At 39.4% G+C, this 20,794-nt stretch overlaps 1 protein-coding gene across 1 annotated transcript; it reads left to right on the forward strand.

Annotated features, from left to right (window-relative positions):
• On the forward strand, positions 13,983–20,145 carry LOC109839684. Its single transcript, XM_020408199.1, has 3 exons — positions 13,983–14,132; positions 14,307–14,426; positions 19,871–20,145. Exons 1-3 carry the CDS (start codon positions 14,112–14,114, stop codon positions 19,985–19,987), a joined length of 258 nt encoding a protein of 85 aa, XP_020263788.1. The 5' UTR covers positions 13,983–14,111; the 3' UTR covers positions 19,988–20,145.

A 20,794-nucleotide genomic window follows, 5' to 3' on the forward strand; every position in this document is an offset into this window, starting at 1 on the left:
GGGAGGTCATGCCAACAGACGATACAATTTTTTGGCAATCATACCGATGAATCGTATTATCAAGTTGGGGGTGTGAATAAATTTCGAAAGAGAGTTATTCAAGAAATAAGCTCTCATTGTTCCTGTGCACGACTCATTAGAGCAGTATTGTCGGAATATGACTACACCAAATGAAAAGTCATCCTGCAAAGAGTCTCACGCCTCGTTTGGTACGCGGGAATGGACAGACTTGGGAATGGAATGGATGAAGGAATGAAATGGATTGCATGTGGGAATGGAATGATCATTCTCATTCTCTTGTTTGGGTGCGTTCGTAGAATGAAGCTAGAATGGAAATCTCATTCCCATTCCCATGTTTGGTATCACTAGTACACAAGTGAGAATGAAATCTCATTTTCTAATAATGTCATTACAACAACATAGATTTTTAATAAGATAAAAAATAAACATTAATGATAATAACTAAATAATTTTATATACGCATATGTTATATTAATCTAGGTATGTGTTATACTAATGCTCGTGTTATCCATCAGGTGTATGTTTCGTTTATATTTTTTAAACAATACTCGCTATTTCTTAGTCTTAAAAATTAAAAAAAAAGATTATCGTATCTTTCATAGGTCCAAAAAAAAGAATGATATCCACAATCCACAGTTTTAGATATATAAATTAACTTATTTGATAAAATATCAAAATCACTCAATTCATAATAGCAAAAATCCATAAAAAAATACCAACTAAAATAATAAGTTTCGAAATAGCAAAATGATATACTAGCCTAAATTGTCAATCTAAAATTTAAGTTTCGAAATAGCAAAATGATATACTAGCCTAAATTGTCAATCTAAAATTGCCCACTTGCATAGCGGCTCACCCAAACATTCTTTATTATTAATATGGATCGATATAATTGAAAAATACCTAACTAGTTTTTGATTCTCACTTGAATGGGAATGACCATTCATTATCTTCTCACTTGGAATGCTAATACCTAACTAGTTTTTGATTCTCACTTGAATGGGAATGACCATTCATTATCTTCTCACTTGGAATGCCCATTCCCACAAATAGTGGGAATGATCATTCCTAGGGAATGGTCATTCCAACATCTAAAATATAAGTGTGTTTGGTATGAGGGAATGGGAAGTGGGAATTGCATTCCATTCCTCCTCATTCCCGCATACCAAACGAGGCGTCAGTGTTCCAGAGGCTTTTCACCGAAATGTCAAAGCCCAGGCCGAGACGTTTCAGCAAGAAGTTTGCTACTCAAGAGGATGAATTCCCTGAAGTCACCATCAACATGACTGATAAAGGAAAATCTAAGCGGCGTTCAAATGAATCAAACCCAGACTTTTTCCCGGGAGGAAAAGTCAATTCAAGAATTGCCCAACGGATGTCTAGACTCCAGTTAGCAGCTATCAGACGTAGAGATTACAAGAGAATGCAAGAAAGAATGTCCTCGGAGGATGAACTCTCGGACACTTGTTCTGCGATCGCTTCGGATGATACCATATCTAGCACAGGGTAAACCAGAGAAGTACTCACGATCACCTCTGATCAGTTCGCTCAAATATTTCAAGAAGCTCTAGCCAAACAACATGAAGAAATTAGAGCTGAGATGAAGATGGAGATGGAGTTGGCTATTCAACAAATGAGAGAATTGCTAACTCAACGGCCTCAACCTCCTGAGCCCAGTCAGCGGGCTGAATCCAGCCGTCACACTCAGAATGTTATAGATGATAGTGATCCAGAAGTGGATGAAGTCATTATGGCTGATGCACCTCCTAATAACGATAACACTGGGGGTGGTTTAACGGATCCTTCCAATAACGATATTGGGGGTAGTTCAATCGCACCTCTTAATAATACTGGGGGTGGCCCAATTATTTCTCCTCAATATCACTCAAAGAGAGATGAAGATGAGGACAAGAAAATGCAAGACCTTGAAAACAAAGTCAATGCTTTGATGTCCACTCAGGAGGTAAAGAAGACGGGTATTCCGTATCCCTATCCAAGAGAATGGGATTCAATACCGTACCCGACAAAGTTCAATCTGATTAACTTCACACCATTTGATGGGAAAATCTCGCCTACTCAGCACTTAATTTATTTCAAGTCTCATTTGGACATGATCTCTGGAAATAAGGCTTTAATGGTCCGGTCATTCGTTGGCACCCTTCGTGATCCCGCCTTCGATTGGTACCGACGTCTCAAGCCAGGGAGCATCAACTGCTGGGATGACATGGAAAGTTTGTTCCTTAGTAATTTCTTCGATGATGACACCGAAGTGTCAATCGGAACCCTTTTATATGAGAAGCAAAAAGACGGAGAGTCAGTCGATAATTTTGTCAAGCGCTTTCGTAACAAGGCAATGAATTTTGTCAAGCGCTTGACAAAATTGTCGACTGACTCTCCGTCTTTTTGCTTCTCATCCAGAAGGGTTCCGATTGATACTTCAGTGTCATCATCGAAGAAATTACTGAGGAATAAACTTTCCATGTCATCCCAGCAATTAATGCTCCCTGCCTTAAGACGTCGGTACCAATCAAAGGCGGGCCCACGAAGGGTGCCAACGAATGACCAGATCATTAAAGCCTCGTTTCCAGAGATCATGCCCAAATGAGACTTAAAATAAATCAAGTGCTGAATAGGCGAGCTCTTCCCATCAAACGGTGTGAAGTTAATCAGATTGAACTTTGCCGGGTATGATATTGAATCTCATTCTTTTGGATAGGGACACGGAATACCCGTCTTCTTTACTTCCTGAGCGGACATCAAAGCATTGACTTTGTTTTCAAGGTCTTGCATTTTCTTGTTCTCATCTTCATCTCTCTTTGAGTGATGTTGAGCAGAAATAATTAGGTCACCCCCAGTGTTATTAAGAGGTGCAATTGAACCACCATTAATATTATTATTGGGAGGATCCGTTGAACCACCCCCAGTGTTATTGTCATTGGGAGGTGTATCAGCCATAATAACTTCATCCACTTCTGGATCGCTGTCATAGGAGGTTGAGGCCGTTGAGCTTGTAATTCTCTCATTTGTTGGATAGCCAACTCCATCTCCATCTTCATTTCAGCTCTAATTTCTTCACGTTGCTTGGCTAGAGCTTCTTGAAGCATTTGAGCAAATTGATCAGGAGTGATTGTGAACACTTCTCTGGCTTGCCCTGTGCTAGATATTGTATCATCCGAAGCAATCGCAGAACAAGTGTCCGAAAGTTTATCCTCTGAGGACATTCCTTCATGCATTTTCTTATAATCCCTACGTCTGATGGCTCTTAACTGGAGTCGAGACATCTGTTGAGCAATTCTTGAATTGACTTTTTCTTTCGGGAAAAAGTCGGGATTTGATTCACTTGAATGCCGCTTAGATTTTCTTTTATCATCCATGTTGATGGTGACTTTAGGGAATTCGTCATCTTGGATATCTGATCTTTTATTGCGGAAATGTCTCGGCTTAGGCTTCGACATTTCGGTGAAAAGCCTCTGGAACACTGAGACTGTTTGCGGGATGGCTTCTCGTTTGGAGTAGTCATATTTCGATAGTACTGCTCTAATGAGTCGCATACATAAACGATGAGAGCTCATTTCTCGGGCAATCCTCTTTCGAGTTTTGTTCACACCCCCAGCTTGATAGTACAACTCATTGGTATGATTACCGGAGAATCCTATCGTCTGTTGGTATGACCCCCCAGGTATAACGATGTCTTTTGACGAACATGTCTTCTTCTGAGGATGTAAAGCCTTGTTGGCGTTCTCAAGACAACTTGTTGTCGCATTTGAGCGATCCAAGGTCACGTCAGGAGTCGCATGTTTAGAACCATGCTCTTGCGGGTGCATAGTCTTAACGGGCTCCTGAGTCTCGTTACAAACTCCCAAATGAGTAGAAATTGGGGTTTTCCCATCCTGAAGTTGTTTTGACTTGATAGGAGGATACTTACGACCCCCAGTGTAAGAATCTATTTGGGGTTCATTCACCGGACCCAAACGTTCTTTGACTGGAATTCTACCTCGATCATCAGGTAAAGGACCAAGGCGATCCGCCATTGTGATCTTAAATTTTGACAAGTCAGGACTGACCCATGACTTCACTGGTAACATATCAGAAGTGATTGCAGTAGACGAACCAGGAATGGATGTCGACGGAGTCAAAAGAGAGGCATTAGAAGTTTTCTTTTGGCCGTGACAAGGGAGATCGTCGCGGTTGAAGGGTGTGCTGCGGCAGCGAAGACTGCCGCGGTTGGAAGATGTGTCGCGATAGTGGAAGCTGTCGCGGTTGAAGAATGTGCCGCGACAGTGGAAGCTGCAGCGGTTAAAGGATGTGCCGCGGCAGTGAAGACTGCTGCGGTCAATGTGCCGCGACAGTGGAAGCTGCAGCGGTTAAAGGATGTGCCGCGGCAGTGAAGACTGCTGCGGTCAAAGGATGGGACCTGCAGACTCGGTTTTCGTTTGAGTTTGCATTTGGGGATCCATACTTTGTGATTCTTTGGTGCTTCCTTAGACATCGTTTCCTTCTTCCCTTCTCGTCTTTGTTGCAAAAGTGCACGGGCACGAGCGGCATTTGCCTGACGCTTTTGTATCCGTTCTTTGAGAGTCAAACAAGCTCTTTTGACGAGAGTCCATTCCTCCGTCGTGAGTTGTGCAGAGATGTGATTGGTTTGTCGTTGGGACGACTGGACCACTTGATGCTTCCTCGACTCTAGGATCGCGTAGCAGCGAACCCCGTTGGTTTGTTCCAAGGCCTTAGCCATTTGACGAGCGAGACATTGGCGTTACCTCTGACGAGCCCTCTTAGTCAGAGTTGGCAAACTTTGATCGAATAATTCCTTAATTAGGGAGGAATCATTGTGAGCAGAGCTTCTGGCTTTGGGGATTGCTGGGATAATGTTGCGAGGGGAGGCCTCGACAACGATTGGGTGAGAGTCTTCACCTTGGGCCTTCTTTGGCATGTAAGCCTTCTTCAATTGTGAGATCCTCTTGTACTTGCGAGACAATGAAGATATTGAAGAGGATGATGAGAGATATTCCTCAAACTTGGTTTGGTCGAACTCGTATTCGACCGTGGATTCAACTGGAATCTTGATCAGCTGCGACACGACGGTCTCGACAGAGAGACCGTTAGCTCCCACTGTGGTCGCCAGTTTGTTTGTGTCAGGAACAAGTTCTGTTGTAGAATTCATTATAACTATTTATCGATTACAATGAATGCAAAAGAGTAAGCTTCATAGTTTGTAAAACTACTCTTTACAACAAAAATCAAATTACAAGCTCCTTAGAAACAAACGCAGGATCGTTATTTGGATCGCTACTTGCGTGGGATCTTTGCCTGTGCCGGGGGTGCGTTAGCCCGTGGACCACCGATTCACAGATTCTGATTGAATCGTGAAGGTTTTGGAAATTCTTCCTTCGTTTATCGAAGTAAGAATCTTTAAGTGAATATCTTATCGATGTAAGATGTTCACTCTTCCAAAGATCAAGTCAGAGCTTAGATCTTTGGGAATCGTCAAAAGCTTCTTGAAAGTGTTTATGAAGAATCAAGATTCTCTCTTTTTGCTCCAAATCACTAAAAGCTCAAGTCTCTCTGCTCCAATCTACTCCCTCCCTTTGTTTCATATCTAGGGAAGTATTTATACAGATAGGAGTGCACAACAGCAAAAATAGGGGCGAAATAACTGATCAATTGGATGCTCTTTGGGCGCGTCAGTCCACACTGCCGCGGCTATTGGCGCGCCAGTGTGGACTGGCGCGGCCAAAGAGGCCGTTACAGCCACGTTCCCACCGTGCTTGAAACTGTCCTCCCATGACTTTTAACCATTTTTTTCGTGGTTTAACCGCTTGTCCACATCAGCACACGTTTTTTTCTGATATACCACCACGTGGACCTTAAAAATCATCGTATAACTGCTTTTTTAACCATCACGGTAGCTCCCTGTAGTTTGCACGTCACCATGGATTGACGCGCAATAGGTGCGCCACCATAGGCTACCGCGTCTTAGGCGCGTCACCATGGACTGTCGCGCCTTAGGCGCGTCACCCTAGGATGTCGCGCCTATGACACGTCACCACAGGCTGCCGTGCCTATGGCGCGTCACCATAGGCTACCGCGCCTATATGTGTCGCCTGTCAGTGTGTTTTGTCACATGCATGCACATTGTATCTATGAGCATTTTTTGACGCCTACAAAAGGGAAGCAATCATCATCAGAAGCAAACATCGTTATATCAGATGATAATATTTCTAATACTTCTATTTATTCGCTTTCTATCAGTCCTACAGGTAGCTATTCGGAGGAATCCGAGTGGATGTTGGACAGTGGTGTGACCTATCATGTGTGCCCTAGAAGGGAATGATTCTCCAGTTTTGAAAAACTGGATAGTGGTATAGTGTACATGGGAGACAACCGTGCATGCCAGATCCGTAGGATAGGAAGAATTCGCATCAAGATGTTTGACGGGACTGTTAGAGAGTTATATGATGTGAGATATGTTCCTTCCTTAAGAAAGAACTTGATCTCAATTGGAGCTTTGGTTGGAGAGGGTCTGAATGTTCGTGTTGAGGATATGGTTCTCGAGATCGTGGAAGACTCTTTGATTGTGATGAAGGCGTCAGGAGGAATAACCTATATTATTTAATTAGAGATATAGTGGCAGGTGGAGAGCTGGTGACTTTTGTTGATTTGACTAGACTACGGTATTTGGGGTTTAGTCATTCTAGTATTGATTTGGAGATGGTGCATCGACCTACAATTTGAAATCCAGTGAACACTTTGATGTGAGCAAGAAGACCGAGGTGAAGTTTGACACCTCTATTCACCGCACGGAGGGTCTTTCAGATAGGGTTCACGTGGATGTTTGGGGGCCTTCCAAGGAGGCATCGTTGGGAGAAAATAGATGTTTGGTTTCTTTTGTTGGTGGTTGTTCTAAGCGTGTTTGGATTATAACTAAATCCCCTTTGGATAAAGTTCTAGTAGTCTCCATCAGATTGAAGAAGTGTGAGATTGGCAGAAAGGTGAATGTACTTCATTCAGGTTTTAGTAGGAGGTACAAGATGGACATGTTTTTGTTTTGGATTGAAGAAGTGTGAGATTGAAGAAGTGTGAGATTGGCAGAAAGGTGAAGATACTTTATTTAGATTGAAGAAGTGTGAGATTGGCAGAAAGGTGAATGTACTCCATCAGATTGAAGAAATGTGAGATTGGCAAAAAGGTGAAGGTACTTCATTCAGGTTTTGGTAGGAGGTACAAGATGGACCTGTTTCTGTTTTGGAGCCGAGGTACTTCATTCAGGTTTTGGTAGGAGGTACAAGATGGACCTGTTTCTGTTTTGGAGCCGAGCTCACGGCATTTCGAGACACTTCGTTAGAAAGAGGTACAAGATGGACCTGTTTCTGTTTTGGAGCCGAGCTCACGGCATTTCGAGACACTTCGTTAGAAATAAAATCTTGGGAAAACTAGATAGGGTAGAAAATTTTGAGAACCGTGCCTTGCTGGAGGAGGATCAGTGTTTGTTGTCAAGCAATGGTCTGCAGAAGAATTTCTAGACCGAGGCTTCGACATATTTGTGTCATCCTATTAAAGAGTTATCAACTGTTGTGATTGGAGGTAAAACTCAATTGAATATTTGGTCTGGTAATGTCACATTGGATGAGGCTTCGACGAGGGAGCCTATTGACTCTCAGTAGGTGGAGAGTTTTGGACAGATCGAGGTATCATAGCAGGTGAAGAGCGATGCTACTTCACATTAGGTGGAGATTACTCCACATACTCCAGATCATTCTGTATCATTTAGGATTCTAGCTAAGGTAACACAGTTAGGGGATCAATTGTTTTGGATGCAGATGATGGGTTGAGTTTTGATTCGAGTGCAGCTGATAGATGTAGTTTGGATATGGCCATTGATTCACCTCAGATGGAGGTGTTTGATATGCTTTAGTTTGGGGTCTTTAGGAGAGCTATCGGTTGCAGATCCGTTGGTGATGTTGGTGAAGAGTTATAAACTTTTCTATTTGATTGAAGCCTTTTGGAGGCCATTGGGTGAACTACGTTCGGCTTGATTTCTTGGGCAAGAGAATACATAGGCAGTCTTTACGATGCAGCTGGTTTTGATTAGTTGATTTTGATGGGGTGAGATTGTTTGGACTCTCGTTTGGATTCTCGACTTGTTGTGAATTGAGTCCGTTGTCATGAATTAACTTCTCAGCATACTGGACACAACAAGTGGAATATTTGGATACTTTGGTATCGGCTCAGTTTTGGAAAAACTTTACCAATGTGGAGAATTGTGACATGTGAGGCAGAGTCACGTGGGGGACTCACCCACGCATCTACACAAGATCCAGCGGATCTTTTTGTGAGACATCCGCTGCATAAGATTAGATCCAGCGAATCTTTTGTGAGGCCACACCAATGACGCGTTTTCCCAGCCAGCCTATAAATACCTAGTTTAATTGTTCCTAGGGTTTTGTGCAAGTACGAGTAGAGGGGGAAAATTAGCAGCTTTTGTTCTCTCTTTTTGGGCAGCGTGCAAAGGCAGAGAGATTTGTGCTAGGGCGGCGTGCAAAGGGAAAGCGCAGAGAAGAAATTTCTTGTGGTTGTGTGCAGGCGTACCACAGATAGAAAAAGATTTTGGCAACTGACTTTTGAGAAGAAAAGTAGGGAGTTATTTGAGGATTTAATTTGTGAGAGCTATGTGATTGTAAACCCTATTTGTATTCATTTTCTCTCTAATAATAGATCTCCCTCCCTCTTGCCCCGTGGACGTAGGCAACTTGCCGAATCACGTTAAAATTAATTGTTTGTGCTGTGATTTGTAATAGAAAGTTTATATTTTCTCGATAGGTCAGTCCTAGAACTAATGAGAGGAAGAATTGATATCCTACTTTATTGAGATATTTTACTTTTAATTCTTGTTTCCTTTGTGAAACAGAGATTTAGTTGAGATCTACTCTCTTGTCGAGCACCAAAGGTACTGCCGAAATTTTTGATGCGTACAACACTTCCCTTGTCACCATCACATTAATAACAATAGTGACTCATACCACCGGTGGCCGATGCATGTAAAGTATCAGCTGAATAAGATGACTTCTTGGACTTAGTTAAATTTATACAATTGCCCTCCTATATCTTCTATAAATATGTGCATTGTCTACTACATGGAGGTACTTAATCTTTTGCAATATAACACAGTCGTACTTTTCTCCTCCACCTAAGTCTAATATTGACTTGACCATCTGATGAACTCGCGGATAACACAACTCTGATCCTCTTATGTACCGTTTGTATGTAGGACCAAATCCTCTGTCAATAATCAACCATTAGAGAAGATTGAGTAACCCTAAAACTCTTTATAATCCACATTAAATTCCTTGTTTGATGTCTAATATCAACATGAAATAGTAAAAAAACTACGTTATCAAATTTTAAACAAATATTTGATAAACAAACGAATCGAATATACATCTAGTTAAATTCTATTCGTTAGTGTTGATGTCCTGAGACTCAATAGCGAGATTAGCAGATAATCCAGAATTGGCGACAAGGCTTAGGGTTGATATATATGATGTGGGCTTCCTTATTCTCTCAAGCAATAGATCCCCTATCTAAGATGAGGAAGCTGCAAAATAGACATGTTAGAGGGTCGGAGTTGAGTTCTTTAGTGATTCCTTCGACGATTAAAGTCAGTGTAGAGCTTGAGTAGAGAATTAATGAACTAAATAAATTTAGAATATGAGATTAGTTGGTTAGGATTTACGTACCTATGTGCCCAAAGGGAGCCTAGGATCACACTCTATTAGTGGACGATGACCCCATATATATACCCGGTTGAGAATGATAGTAGCGTTACTCTGATCGAGTCTGGGCAGATAGCCAGACCGACATATAGTTTTACAAGTGTCGACTGTATATACGATGAGTTACCCTTGATTGAATATGACCATGATGAAGGAGGTATGGAGGGTGGTGAGTCATGGAGACTTGTGGTACTTACAATAATGAGAATAACAACTATTGGTGTGGAGTTCAAAGACGAGAGCCGCCTTTCGATCCGGCTACACGAGTGGGACAACAAGTACTACCTTTTTAGCCGGCCTTGAAAGTTGTCGACCCAGCTCTGAGTGAATGAGGGTGGTTGATTCGATTGATTAGGTTGAGTGGAAGCTGGTCTCGACCCGGCTTAGCTTGGGAAAGGTCAGGTTCCTAGATGACCTGAGTCGCCCCTAGCATGGGTGAGCTGGTTATGATTAATTAATGCTGACATGGGACACGTGTTGGCTTTGAGAGGAAGATCAACATTTAGGTTAATTAATGTCATAACAGTTAGTAAACTAGAGTACTAAAAATATTTGTTTAGTAATAAACGAACTATCGAATCGAATATGACCAAATAGTTATTCGAACAATTATCGAACCATTTGTTAATTATTTGGTTTATTTCCACCCATGCCCTCCAACTTTAACATTATTAGTATTGAATAATGATTTCATTCGTTCGAGTTAGTCGCAATTGTACAAGTTGTGTTATGGCTCTTGAACCATTAAAAAACTCCTCGATTAAATGAACTTAGATGAGAATTTTTTTTTTGAAAATTTTATCTAAATTTTCATAAATTTTTCTATATTAGGAACAAAGATTTTATAGAGAAAACATAAGATAAATTTTTGAACAAGAATTCTGAGCTCTGACCTTAGCCTGTGCTGCTATGCATGAGGAAAAGCAAAATAAGAATCTTGTTAGGAAAGATAAGAGAGTGCCGGAAAAAGGTTAGAGATTTAATGAAATAAAAAGTTGACATGAGTTTCGTGAAAACACCCCAAAACGTGGATTGCCCTATTTTTAAACTAAAATGTGGGTCGCTCTTTCTCACTAAGAACCTCATATCATGAATCTTACTCTAGGATATCTGCATTGATTTTAGAAAATGATCATCCCTTTTGGTGCAGTGTAAAAAAATTAACATCCTAGAATAAAATGCCTGTGCTGCTATGCATGAGGAAAAGCAAAATAAGAATCTTGTTAGGGAAGATAAGAGAGTGCCGGAAAAAGGTTAGAGATTTAATGAAATAAAAAGTTGACAGGAGTTTCGTGAAAACACCCCAAAACGTGGATTGCCCTATTTTTAAACTAAAATGTGGGTTGCTCTTTCTCACTAAGAACCTCATATCATGAATCTTACTCTAGGATATCTGCATTGATTTTAGAAAATGATCATCCCTTTTGGTGCAGTGTAAAAAAATTAACATCCTAGAATAAAATATAAGAGTATAACACAATATTATTAATAGTTAGAGTTATTGAGCTTTGATTTCAATTTGTGAACAGAATCATATTTGAAATAATTTGAAGGTTAATCTCATGAAGAGAATGATTCTGAAGGCATGTTGCTAGAACAACTGACGCAAAATATAAGGTATTAAAATATATACATATTTAATAAGCAAATAGCTCAAATATGACTGCTTATACTTGATCTGTTGATTATATAAATAAAGATTTTTTGTTATGACATTAATTAACCTAGTTAATTCTCTTATTGGAGTCGACATGTGCCCCATGTCAGCATTAATTAATCACGCTAGCTCACCCTCGCTAGGGTGACTTGCGTAGCCTGGATACTCGACCCCTCCTGAGCAAGGCCGAGTTGGGATCATCTCCTATTCGACCTCATCAAGTGAGTCGACCACCCTCATTCACTCAGAACTAGGTCGACATTTTACATGGCCGATTAGAGACGCGATACTTATCATCCCTCTCGCAGAGCCGAGTTGAGAGGCGATTCGACCTCAAACTCCACAGTGACAACTGTCTATCCTCATCATTGCGAGTGTCATGAGTCTCCGTGACTCATCACTCCCCATACCTCTTCAATCTCCACCACATTCAATCAGGGATGACTCATCGTATATGCAGTCGATATGTGTCTTACACCACGCCAGATCAGACATGATCATAGCCTAGATGACTCGATCCGCTCCTGTGCCCGACTCCATAGGCCGACAACTTACGTGGCCGACTCAAGAGGCGGTAGCTATCGGCCTACACACCAGATCGATCCTATGAGCACCCCCACTCGGCTTGCTATATATTAGCTGACAACTTGTGTAACCGACTAAAAAGGCGATGCTTGTCGGCCTTTAGCTGGACGACTAGAGGACAATGTATCCTCGAATTATCCGTCGACAACTAGTCACCATCATATTAAATGCTCTGACAAAGTATCATAGCACTAGACACCTGGATGACCATATTCACCGGCAGCCGACACTTGCCATCACAAGAGTAACTCATGCCACCCACAACCAACACCTATCGGTTGTTTGTCCAGCTAGCTACCTACGTAGACTAAGCCAAAATTATATCTTTACCCCTATCAGCTGAGTATGTATATGGGCTCATTGTTTACTAGCAACAAGGGGGACTATACAGGGGGAAGCCCCAGGGAGGCTACATGTATGCAACTTCTGCATACCTAGAACTACTTTCAGTTTATTGGTGTCTACTCCACTCAACCTCAAATTCTAACTTGATCGTCGGAGGAACCACCGGAGAATCCAACTCTGATTCTCTAACGAATGTAATTGTGCAGTTCTCTTATACAGACATGGGACCGATCTTTAAGAGAGATGAGGGAACCCACATCACAAGCTCCCCGCTGCTAACCCGAGATTAGCTGCTAATATTATCCCTATTTGATAGCTAACATCAATATTTTCTTTAATTACACACAAGTACTCACAAATAAAAAAAATAATGTAAATATAATATTTTTGATAATCCAGCTTGAAATCGAACCCAAAATCGTGGGAGCCATATTAGAACTTCCCAACCAGATCACACATAGTGGATATCTACTCCTCTATACTTAAAAGTAAGTTAATGTTCACTCTACAATAAAAAACTGTAGCATGAACAATAACCACATCTGGCCATCTACACTAGAAGCTACCATTCATACTACAATAATTTACTGTATCATAAATAGTAAGCCAAATCTGTTTCCCATACTTGAAGCTACTATTCATGCTACAGTTTTTTTACTGTATTATAAATAGTTAGGCAAATCAAATGTATTAAAACTTGAACTTTTCTTTTAAGTATAGAGGAGTAGATATGATTTCTAAATCAAATGTATTAAATTTTGGATTATTCTTTAAGTATAGAGGAGTAGATAATTTTTTTTAATTTTAAGCATACAATAATTAAATTAAATGTATTAAAATTTAGAGCGAGACAAGTTCAAAACGTAGTGCTTAAAAAAAAGGGACCGTGCTTGGCACGGGTGCACGCTTCGTGTAAATATAATTTGAAAGTTAACTATGACCTATTTACTATTTACTATTTACTACTAGCTATATGATGATTTTTTTTACCCATGAATTTTAAAGGCTTTTGTCTATATACCTCCAAAATATATATTACTTTCAGATTTACATCATATATTTGACAAGTTATTCCCACATGCGCTTATATTTCAGGTTTACATCCTATGTGTACACGTCTATATACTATTACTAAAAGTTGTTACCCTTTAATTCGCCACTTGGCAAAAATGCCACTTGGCAAAAATGACCCATACCATTTTAAACGACACTTGGCAAACATATCAATTGCTATCTTCTTGCAAGTGCCACTTGTCAAGTTTCTACAAAAGTTCTCCATATTAAATTTGAAATAAAAAATAAAAAATAAAAAGTTCTCATTGAGATTTGAACTAACTCTCCCTGTTTTTTCAATTTTCCAAACAAGATGCTTCGTAAACCGATTAAACGCTTCGTAAACTGTTTGAACTGTTTGTATTATTTTGCTACATTAATTTTTGTATATTAAACAAATCCGTGCATCGCACGGGCCTGAAACTAGTTACCTTATAAAGTCTGCTCCCTCTGTACATCCACCGCAAATCAGCATATTTGCTAATTTGCCCCTATGAAAATTTGGGTTTTCAGATGATAGCGGAATACAAATCCAATGAGCTTTGGGGGAAATCTGGAAATAGGATTCGCTGACGCGCAGGGAAAAAGCCTCATTTTGTGGCTGGCTCCTCGTCCGTCTTTGGCGATCCGAAGAGGAATCAGGGGCGAAGCAAATCGAAGGAAAGTAATCGGCGACGATGATTAGCGTCCTCGCTCAGGTGCGCTCGCCATTCCCGTTTGTTTCTTTTCCTATTTCCGTTTCCTTATTTTCTATCCCCTTCTAAAATCGCCTCTTAGGTTTTCGCCCCTAATTATTCCCATTGGTTTGGATGGGTGCTTTGTTTCATACGAGGAGAAACATTTGGTGTTTGAAAATTTTAATTCGTTTACAGGAGCGTATTCTAGGCGCAACATTGGGAAGCGTGCTGGTCGGAGGAATTGTTTTCAACCAGCGCAGGGGGATTCACAGCACTATCTCCGAACAAAAACCCGTTCACATCTCTCGATACCAGGTTTTTTTTTTCCCTTTCCAATTCATCCTTTGATATGCGATTTTATCTCCCGTTATTAGAATTTCTATGCAATCAAGATAACTACTTTGGAGAGGAGATATCTATGTTGGTTCTTACCTATGTGGGAAGTAATAAATTTTGACACTTTGTACAAAATTATTTCACTCTTCTCCTCTTGGCCAAACAACACCTAAAGTTGATTTATATTTAGGGTCAATGGAGAGCTAAAGAATTGTAGGTTTAGGAGTAATGAGTTAGGAATGCATTATGGATCAGAATATTGGGCAATGAGCAATTAAGAAACATGTGCAAAAAGTGAGCGTAGTATAAATGGGAATGCTAAATTGACGAGTTGATATACATCATATACTACTCTAAGATATAAGATAAGGAACGAATATATTCACATGATGCTAGAGGTTGCTCCTATTGAGGTTAAACATTTGAGGTGGTTTTGTCATATGCAGAGGAGGCCAGGGAAAAGTGATAAGATCATAGTTAATAGAGAAAGAAAGCCTAGAGATAGGCCTCAAGGTACAAATATTTCTGATATTTTTTTTTGGGTGTTTGATAATAATTAATAGAGGGGCCTTGGCCCTATTTGGATGGGGGTGAATGGAAGAGAGGGGAATAGAAGCAGAAGGGTTCACCCCGCTTGGAAGATTTTTTTAAAAGGAAGTAGAGGGGAAGGGAGATGGCCAAACTCACCTCACTTAACCTCCAGTCTATATGTGGTTCCTCTCCAAAATGGGTGTAATGGAGATGAATTTTTTTAAACCATCACGATATGAATCCAAGGGCTAAAAATGATTCCCCTCCATTCCCCTTATTAAACTCCCAAACATGATATTATATTTTCTTTCCCACTTTTTTTGCTTCCCCTCCCTTATTTTCTCGTCCCTTCTTTTCCCTTTCCCTCTATTATTAAACTTTCAACCATAGTAGGAGTTAACTGGAACTTTAAGCACAAATTTCTTCTTCTAAATAAGATATTGAAGGAATATAAATCAGTAATCTGTGCGACCACTTTTTTCAAATATTTATATTCACTTCACATGATGGATGAATATGCAGGATAAGTTCTAAGGCCCTTGTCAATATCCAGATTGCCTATGTCTGTAACGTGTTACACATTTCTCTTGAGGTCATGAATTGCGCAATTCAAAAGAGTTGCCTTTGCTCTAACCTGTCCATAAGAAAGTCAATGTGGAATCGTCATTTCTTAAGCTAACAGACTATGCACTCTCCCCTCTACCCATACTCCAAAACAATTAAATAATATATAAACCCAGCCTCAACCCTCTTCCCCCCCGCTACATCTGTGCGCATGAAGAAAAAAGAAATGGGGACATCTCTATTCCTTTACCTGACAGTTTCCATGACCACGTACCAAGGTTTTAAATGTCGGCTGACATGTTCGACATATCGGTTTGAGGGCTTGAGCGACATGACATGAGCGTTTTCAACTCGTATGTCGGTTTTCAAGGCCAAATCGGAAATATAGGGGTCATATTGGGCATATCGATCGATTTTTCAGTTTTGAAAAATCGACCGATATGGTCCTTTTGCAGATCTATTTTTTGTTATCGGGTTTGAGTTTAGTGATAAAAACCCAAATCTGTTTGACCCGTTCTCATGTTTAAGGGTTTCTTATGAACCCGATAGAAAAAAAGAGAAAAATTACGGCTGCAGCGGACTTAGAAACCCATCACTCCTTTCGTAAACGACGACGCCCTTCCCCCACCTCCATCTCGGCCGCCCGTCGTCTATCTACCGTTGCGCCCCGAAATCCAAACTCCAATCCAACCCGAGGGCGTCAGGGTATCTTATTGTCGGGATAAAGGGAAGAGGGTGGTCGGTGACTCATCTGAAGGCTCGGACGAAGAAGAAGAAGAGCCCCGGCACTGCCTCCCTACGACGTCCCGTCGCTGGCACTGCCTCCCTACGACGTCGGAATCCACCCATCACCGACATCGCCTCTATAATTTATAAAGTATGTTTATGTTGAATTTAGGAATGTTTAGATTATATTTAGGACATGATATTATACATATGCGCACCACCTGATATGGCAATTCGATATTTAGTCCATGTCCTCCGATATATCCCCGATTTTCGCTATCCGACATGGATTTCAGCTATCCAACATGAACCTGACATCCGACATTTAAAACCTTGCCACGTACTAACAGTGATTTTGTCTCAGTTAATAAATATTGTGAAAGGACATAGTAATTGTTAGTACCTACAAAAGGAAACACCAACATTAATTAGTTTCATATCATGACAGAAGTAGTCTATTTGAGAGGAAACAAATCTGTAAGTACAAAACAATTATTTCTAAGACCTTGCATTAATCCTGGTATAAATGTAGTAAGTAACTGTACCCCCTATTGGCCTTTTATCCCACACGGAGTGCAGTGAATTTTGAGGTTATGTTTCTTTTTCTTTATTTAGGATACATGAAAAAGCAAACTTATTACGTTAAATAAATGAGATGTGGCATATCTGGCTGTGTAAAAATTTTCTTTTAATAAAGGGTAATGTCATCTTTGATGTAGGCTGCAATTATGTTTCTCCAAAAGATGAGCTGACATGATGAAAACTAACTTACAATAGTGGGTCAGCTAGAATGGGCTATCTATCTAATTCACATTATCTGTCAAATGTATGGGAACATTCATCTGAACTACAGTAAGATACATTAGTGGAAAATGCCAATCACCAGAAATTTGTTATTGCTGGGGAAGAGTAATATAATATTGCAATGAAATTTTATTGAAGGCCCTGCAGGAATGTCGACATGTCATGGTAAACTTGGTTATACACAAGGCAAACAGTGAGTAACCAGTCCCAACAGATATGCCCCTTTCTGTTTAATCTAAAGGAAATCATCTTGCAGAGTATGCAACAACTTAAATCAAAAATCATTTGCCCATGAAAATCTTGAAATGACAAACCTTCGGCACAGGTCATTGAACACTGAAAATCTTACTAATATAAGTTTGTCTTTAGGAAGTTTGAGACTTTCAAGAAAGAAGATCCTGTATGATTAAAGTGAAGTGACCAATGTATGCCCTATGAAGCTGTAACTGCATGTACCATGCCAAATTAGAAATTATAAGTTAGGTTGCTACACCATATGGAAGAACTATCACGTTTTTTTGAGGCCTTGAGGAAACAGCTAGTGTAATTTGTATTCTGCTCTTAACACTTTGCTGGTGGAAAAGTCATCCTTTAGGCATTGATGTATCCCATTTCTTACTCTTTTGACATTATTCCTTGCAGAGAGTACCGTCTTCCTTTATGCTTTCCCTATAGGTAAACCAACACCAATTGACAGTTGCAAACAATCCATTCAATGGCTTCCATGTGCTTGGAATCCTACTAAATCATAGTTATTTGACCGCAGGAGAACTGAAAGATACAACTAAAGCATGTCAATGCTTGATACCAAGATAACAGTGTATGATTATCACTGACCAAGGTTACGGTGGATGTTTCAAATGGAAATGTATTTAAAATAAAAAGTAAAGAAAACGTCAGTCTAGCGGTTGCATCTAGCAAGAGTAAGCTAGATGTGAAGACAAGTACCGATTCATGTTTGAAGCTGTTGTGACACATAGACTTGAATTCAGCATTAGGTGACCAAGCTAGCATCATCCTTATACCATTACTTTTCTCCAGCATTTTGGATCCCAAGGACCATGTAGTTTGGCCCAGCCCAAGTGAGATGAAAATGAAAAATAAAATGGGCATGTTACTTCCCACACTTGATGTTCCATGTGGCTTTAACAATACCAGTTTTGTGACTTCTGTCTAAATATGATTGCTGAATATTTCATCTGGATTGCCTAGCGGTCGTCCCTTGTAACTCTGACCACTCTCTCCTCCCTCCACGCTTCATAATGTTGAAAGGAGGATTGCATAGCTAATTTTTACTTGTTAGGCATAGGGCAGTCATTGGTGTTGAAGGTCTATCTGTTGGTTGTATAACAAATTGTTTGAAGCATAGTTGGCTGCAGATTCTGTAGTGATGATAATTTAAAACCTATTAGTCAGCGCAATTGCCGGTTGTAGAATTCTACTTAGGATAACATTTTAAGTGTAAAATATGTTATCAGCATCTAAGTGCCAATTGAAACATACTGAAATAGAATCACTTACAGTCAGTAAACCATATGGCCGTTTGGAAAAACTGCAGCGAAGTTGAATTTTAGCCACTATGTCTATAACTCTATACGAAATAAAAGAATGATATATATGCTCAAATAGGAGCTAAAATTGAAATATACCAGTGGAATTTGTGTATACGAAAAGAAATTTACCCTTGTTAACTAGTGGAATTTGTGTATCTTTTGTCACTTCATTGTTTGATATAGAATAATATATTGCAGTAGGATATGCAGGTTCATGTCTATTTGGTCTTCTTATCTCTGTTCGGACTGAACTCTGAATAACTATAGCTGTAATTAGCTGTAACATGTCTAGCTTTTGTCAGTGATGTTTTACTTTTGTGTGTTTCTTTTCACTTTACTGGTTAACATGAGTCGTACCCATGCATTTCTGGTTTATTCCTTCTACTTTAAAATTATAAAAAAAAATCTATTTTAGTTGCTTTGTGACAATCTAAGCCATCTCTGAAACTCCGTGAAATGACAATACACTGGATTCCTTCTTCCCCTTATCTTATTGGGGAAGACGTATGGGTGCTTGTTTGGGTTCTTTGACATTGTTTGTTCTTTATATTGGAGAGCATTGTTTTATCAGCCCTAACATGTTTTAAAAATCTTGAGAAAATCTGAATTTCTTTGTGGATGTCCCTAAAGAATTTTGAACGTTCTAACTTAAAAGCTGCATCTCCTAAGGTTGGTAATTATGGACTTCTCTGCCATTTTTATCCACCTAGCTTCTGGCCATTGTTTTCTTCTAACCGTCATAATTCATATTATAGGGCACTAGATTATAATTATATTACATGTTAATAGCATAAAGTTAATGAGAACTTTTAAAATTTTGATGAAATTGTGATTTTGTAAAGGGCATGTGTTAAGAAAGATGGCGGGAACTCCAACCTTTGATACCTTTTCTCACTCCGCTATTTCCAGTGACATCTCTTTTAAAGTTATTGGGGGTTTAGTGTATTTACCCAAAAGATATTGGGGGTTCTCTGCAAAAGTTATTGAAGGTTCAGTGTGATTTTGAAGGTTATTGGGGTGTAGTGCAAAATGTTGAAAGTTGTTGGGTGTTTAGTGTAATTTACCCTTTTCTTTTCTTTTTCCCCTCTTAAAACGTCTCTCCTTTTAATGAAACAACCTTAAGAGTATATGAGATTCTTTTCATAATTCTATATGTAGGGCATTACCTAAACCAGCTTTCCAAGTTTGGAGTTATATATAACAGTTCATGTTATTTAGGCTGACAATATTTCTAATGTCTTGCAGCCAAAAGAAACTCTTTTTGGGAAAAACTTCAGTTCAAATTTTGCAAATGTATGGAACAAAACAGTTGATGGAACACTGGGGAATCTGGTTGCATATCTGAGTTCGCGCAGGTGGTAGGTAATTCGTTACTTTTACCAAAGTACCCGAGCAGAAGAGCCATCTATCAGTATATGCTCTAGACAAATTATTATCTTTCTTTTCTTGGTATGGTATTGTGACCACACTGAAAAATTCATCAAACAACATGTCAATTTGAATTATGAGTAACTTTTTCATAGTGGTTGATTCTGTGTTATGGCTCTTGAACCATTAAAAAACTCCTCGATTAAATGAACTTAGATGAGAATTTTTTTTTTGAAAATTTTATCTAAATTTTCATAAATTTTTCTATATTAGGAACAAAGATTTTATAGAGAAAACATAAGATAAATTTTTGAACAAGAATTCTGAGCTCTGACCTTAGCCTGTGCTGCTATGCATGAGGAAAAGCAAAATAAGAATCTTGTTAGGAAAGATAAGAGAGTGCCGGAAAAAGGTTAGAGATTTAATGAAATAAAAAGTTGACATGAGTTTCGTGAAAACACCCCAAAACGTGGATTGCCCTATTTTTAAACTAAAATGTGGGTCGCTCTTTCTCACTAAGAACCTCATATCATGAATCTTACTCTAGGATATCTGCATTGATTTTAGAAAATGATCATCCCTTTTGGTGCAGTGTAAAAAAATTAACATCCTAGAATAAAATATAAGAGTATAACACAATATTATTAATAGTTAGAGTTATTGAGCTTTGATTTCAATTTGTGAACAGAATCATATTTGAAATAATTTGAAGGTTAATCTCATGAAGAGAATGATTCTGAAGGCATGTTGCTAGAACAACTGACGCAAAATATAAGGTATTAAAATATATACATATTTAAT

Source organism: Asparagus officinalis, chromosome 4 (genome assembly GCF_001876935.1).
Source record: "Asparagus officinalis chromosome 4, Aspof.V1, whole genome shotgun sequence".
Taxonomy (NCBI): Eukaryota; Viridiplantae; Streptophyta; class Magnoliopsida; order Asparagales; family Asparagaceae; genus Asparagus; species Asparagus officinalis.

What these genes read in the sequence shown, in the direction of transcription:
- LOC109839684 (XM_020408199.1), top strand. Translation starts at nt 14,112, where the DNA reads ATGATTAGCGTCCTCGCTCAG. An exon ending in TGATTAGCGTCCTCGCTCAG is followed by an intron (nt 14,133 to 14,306) that starts GTGCGCTCGCCA and finishes ATTCGTTTACAG; the next exon opens with GAGCGTATTCTAGGCGCAAC. An exon ending in TTCACATCTCTCGATACCAG is followed by an intron (nt 14,427 to 19,870) that starts GTTTTTTTTTTC and finishes AATGTCTTGCAG; the next exon opens with CCAAAAGAAACTCTTTTTGG.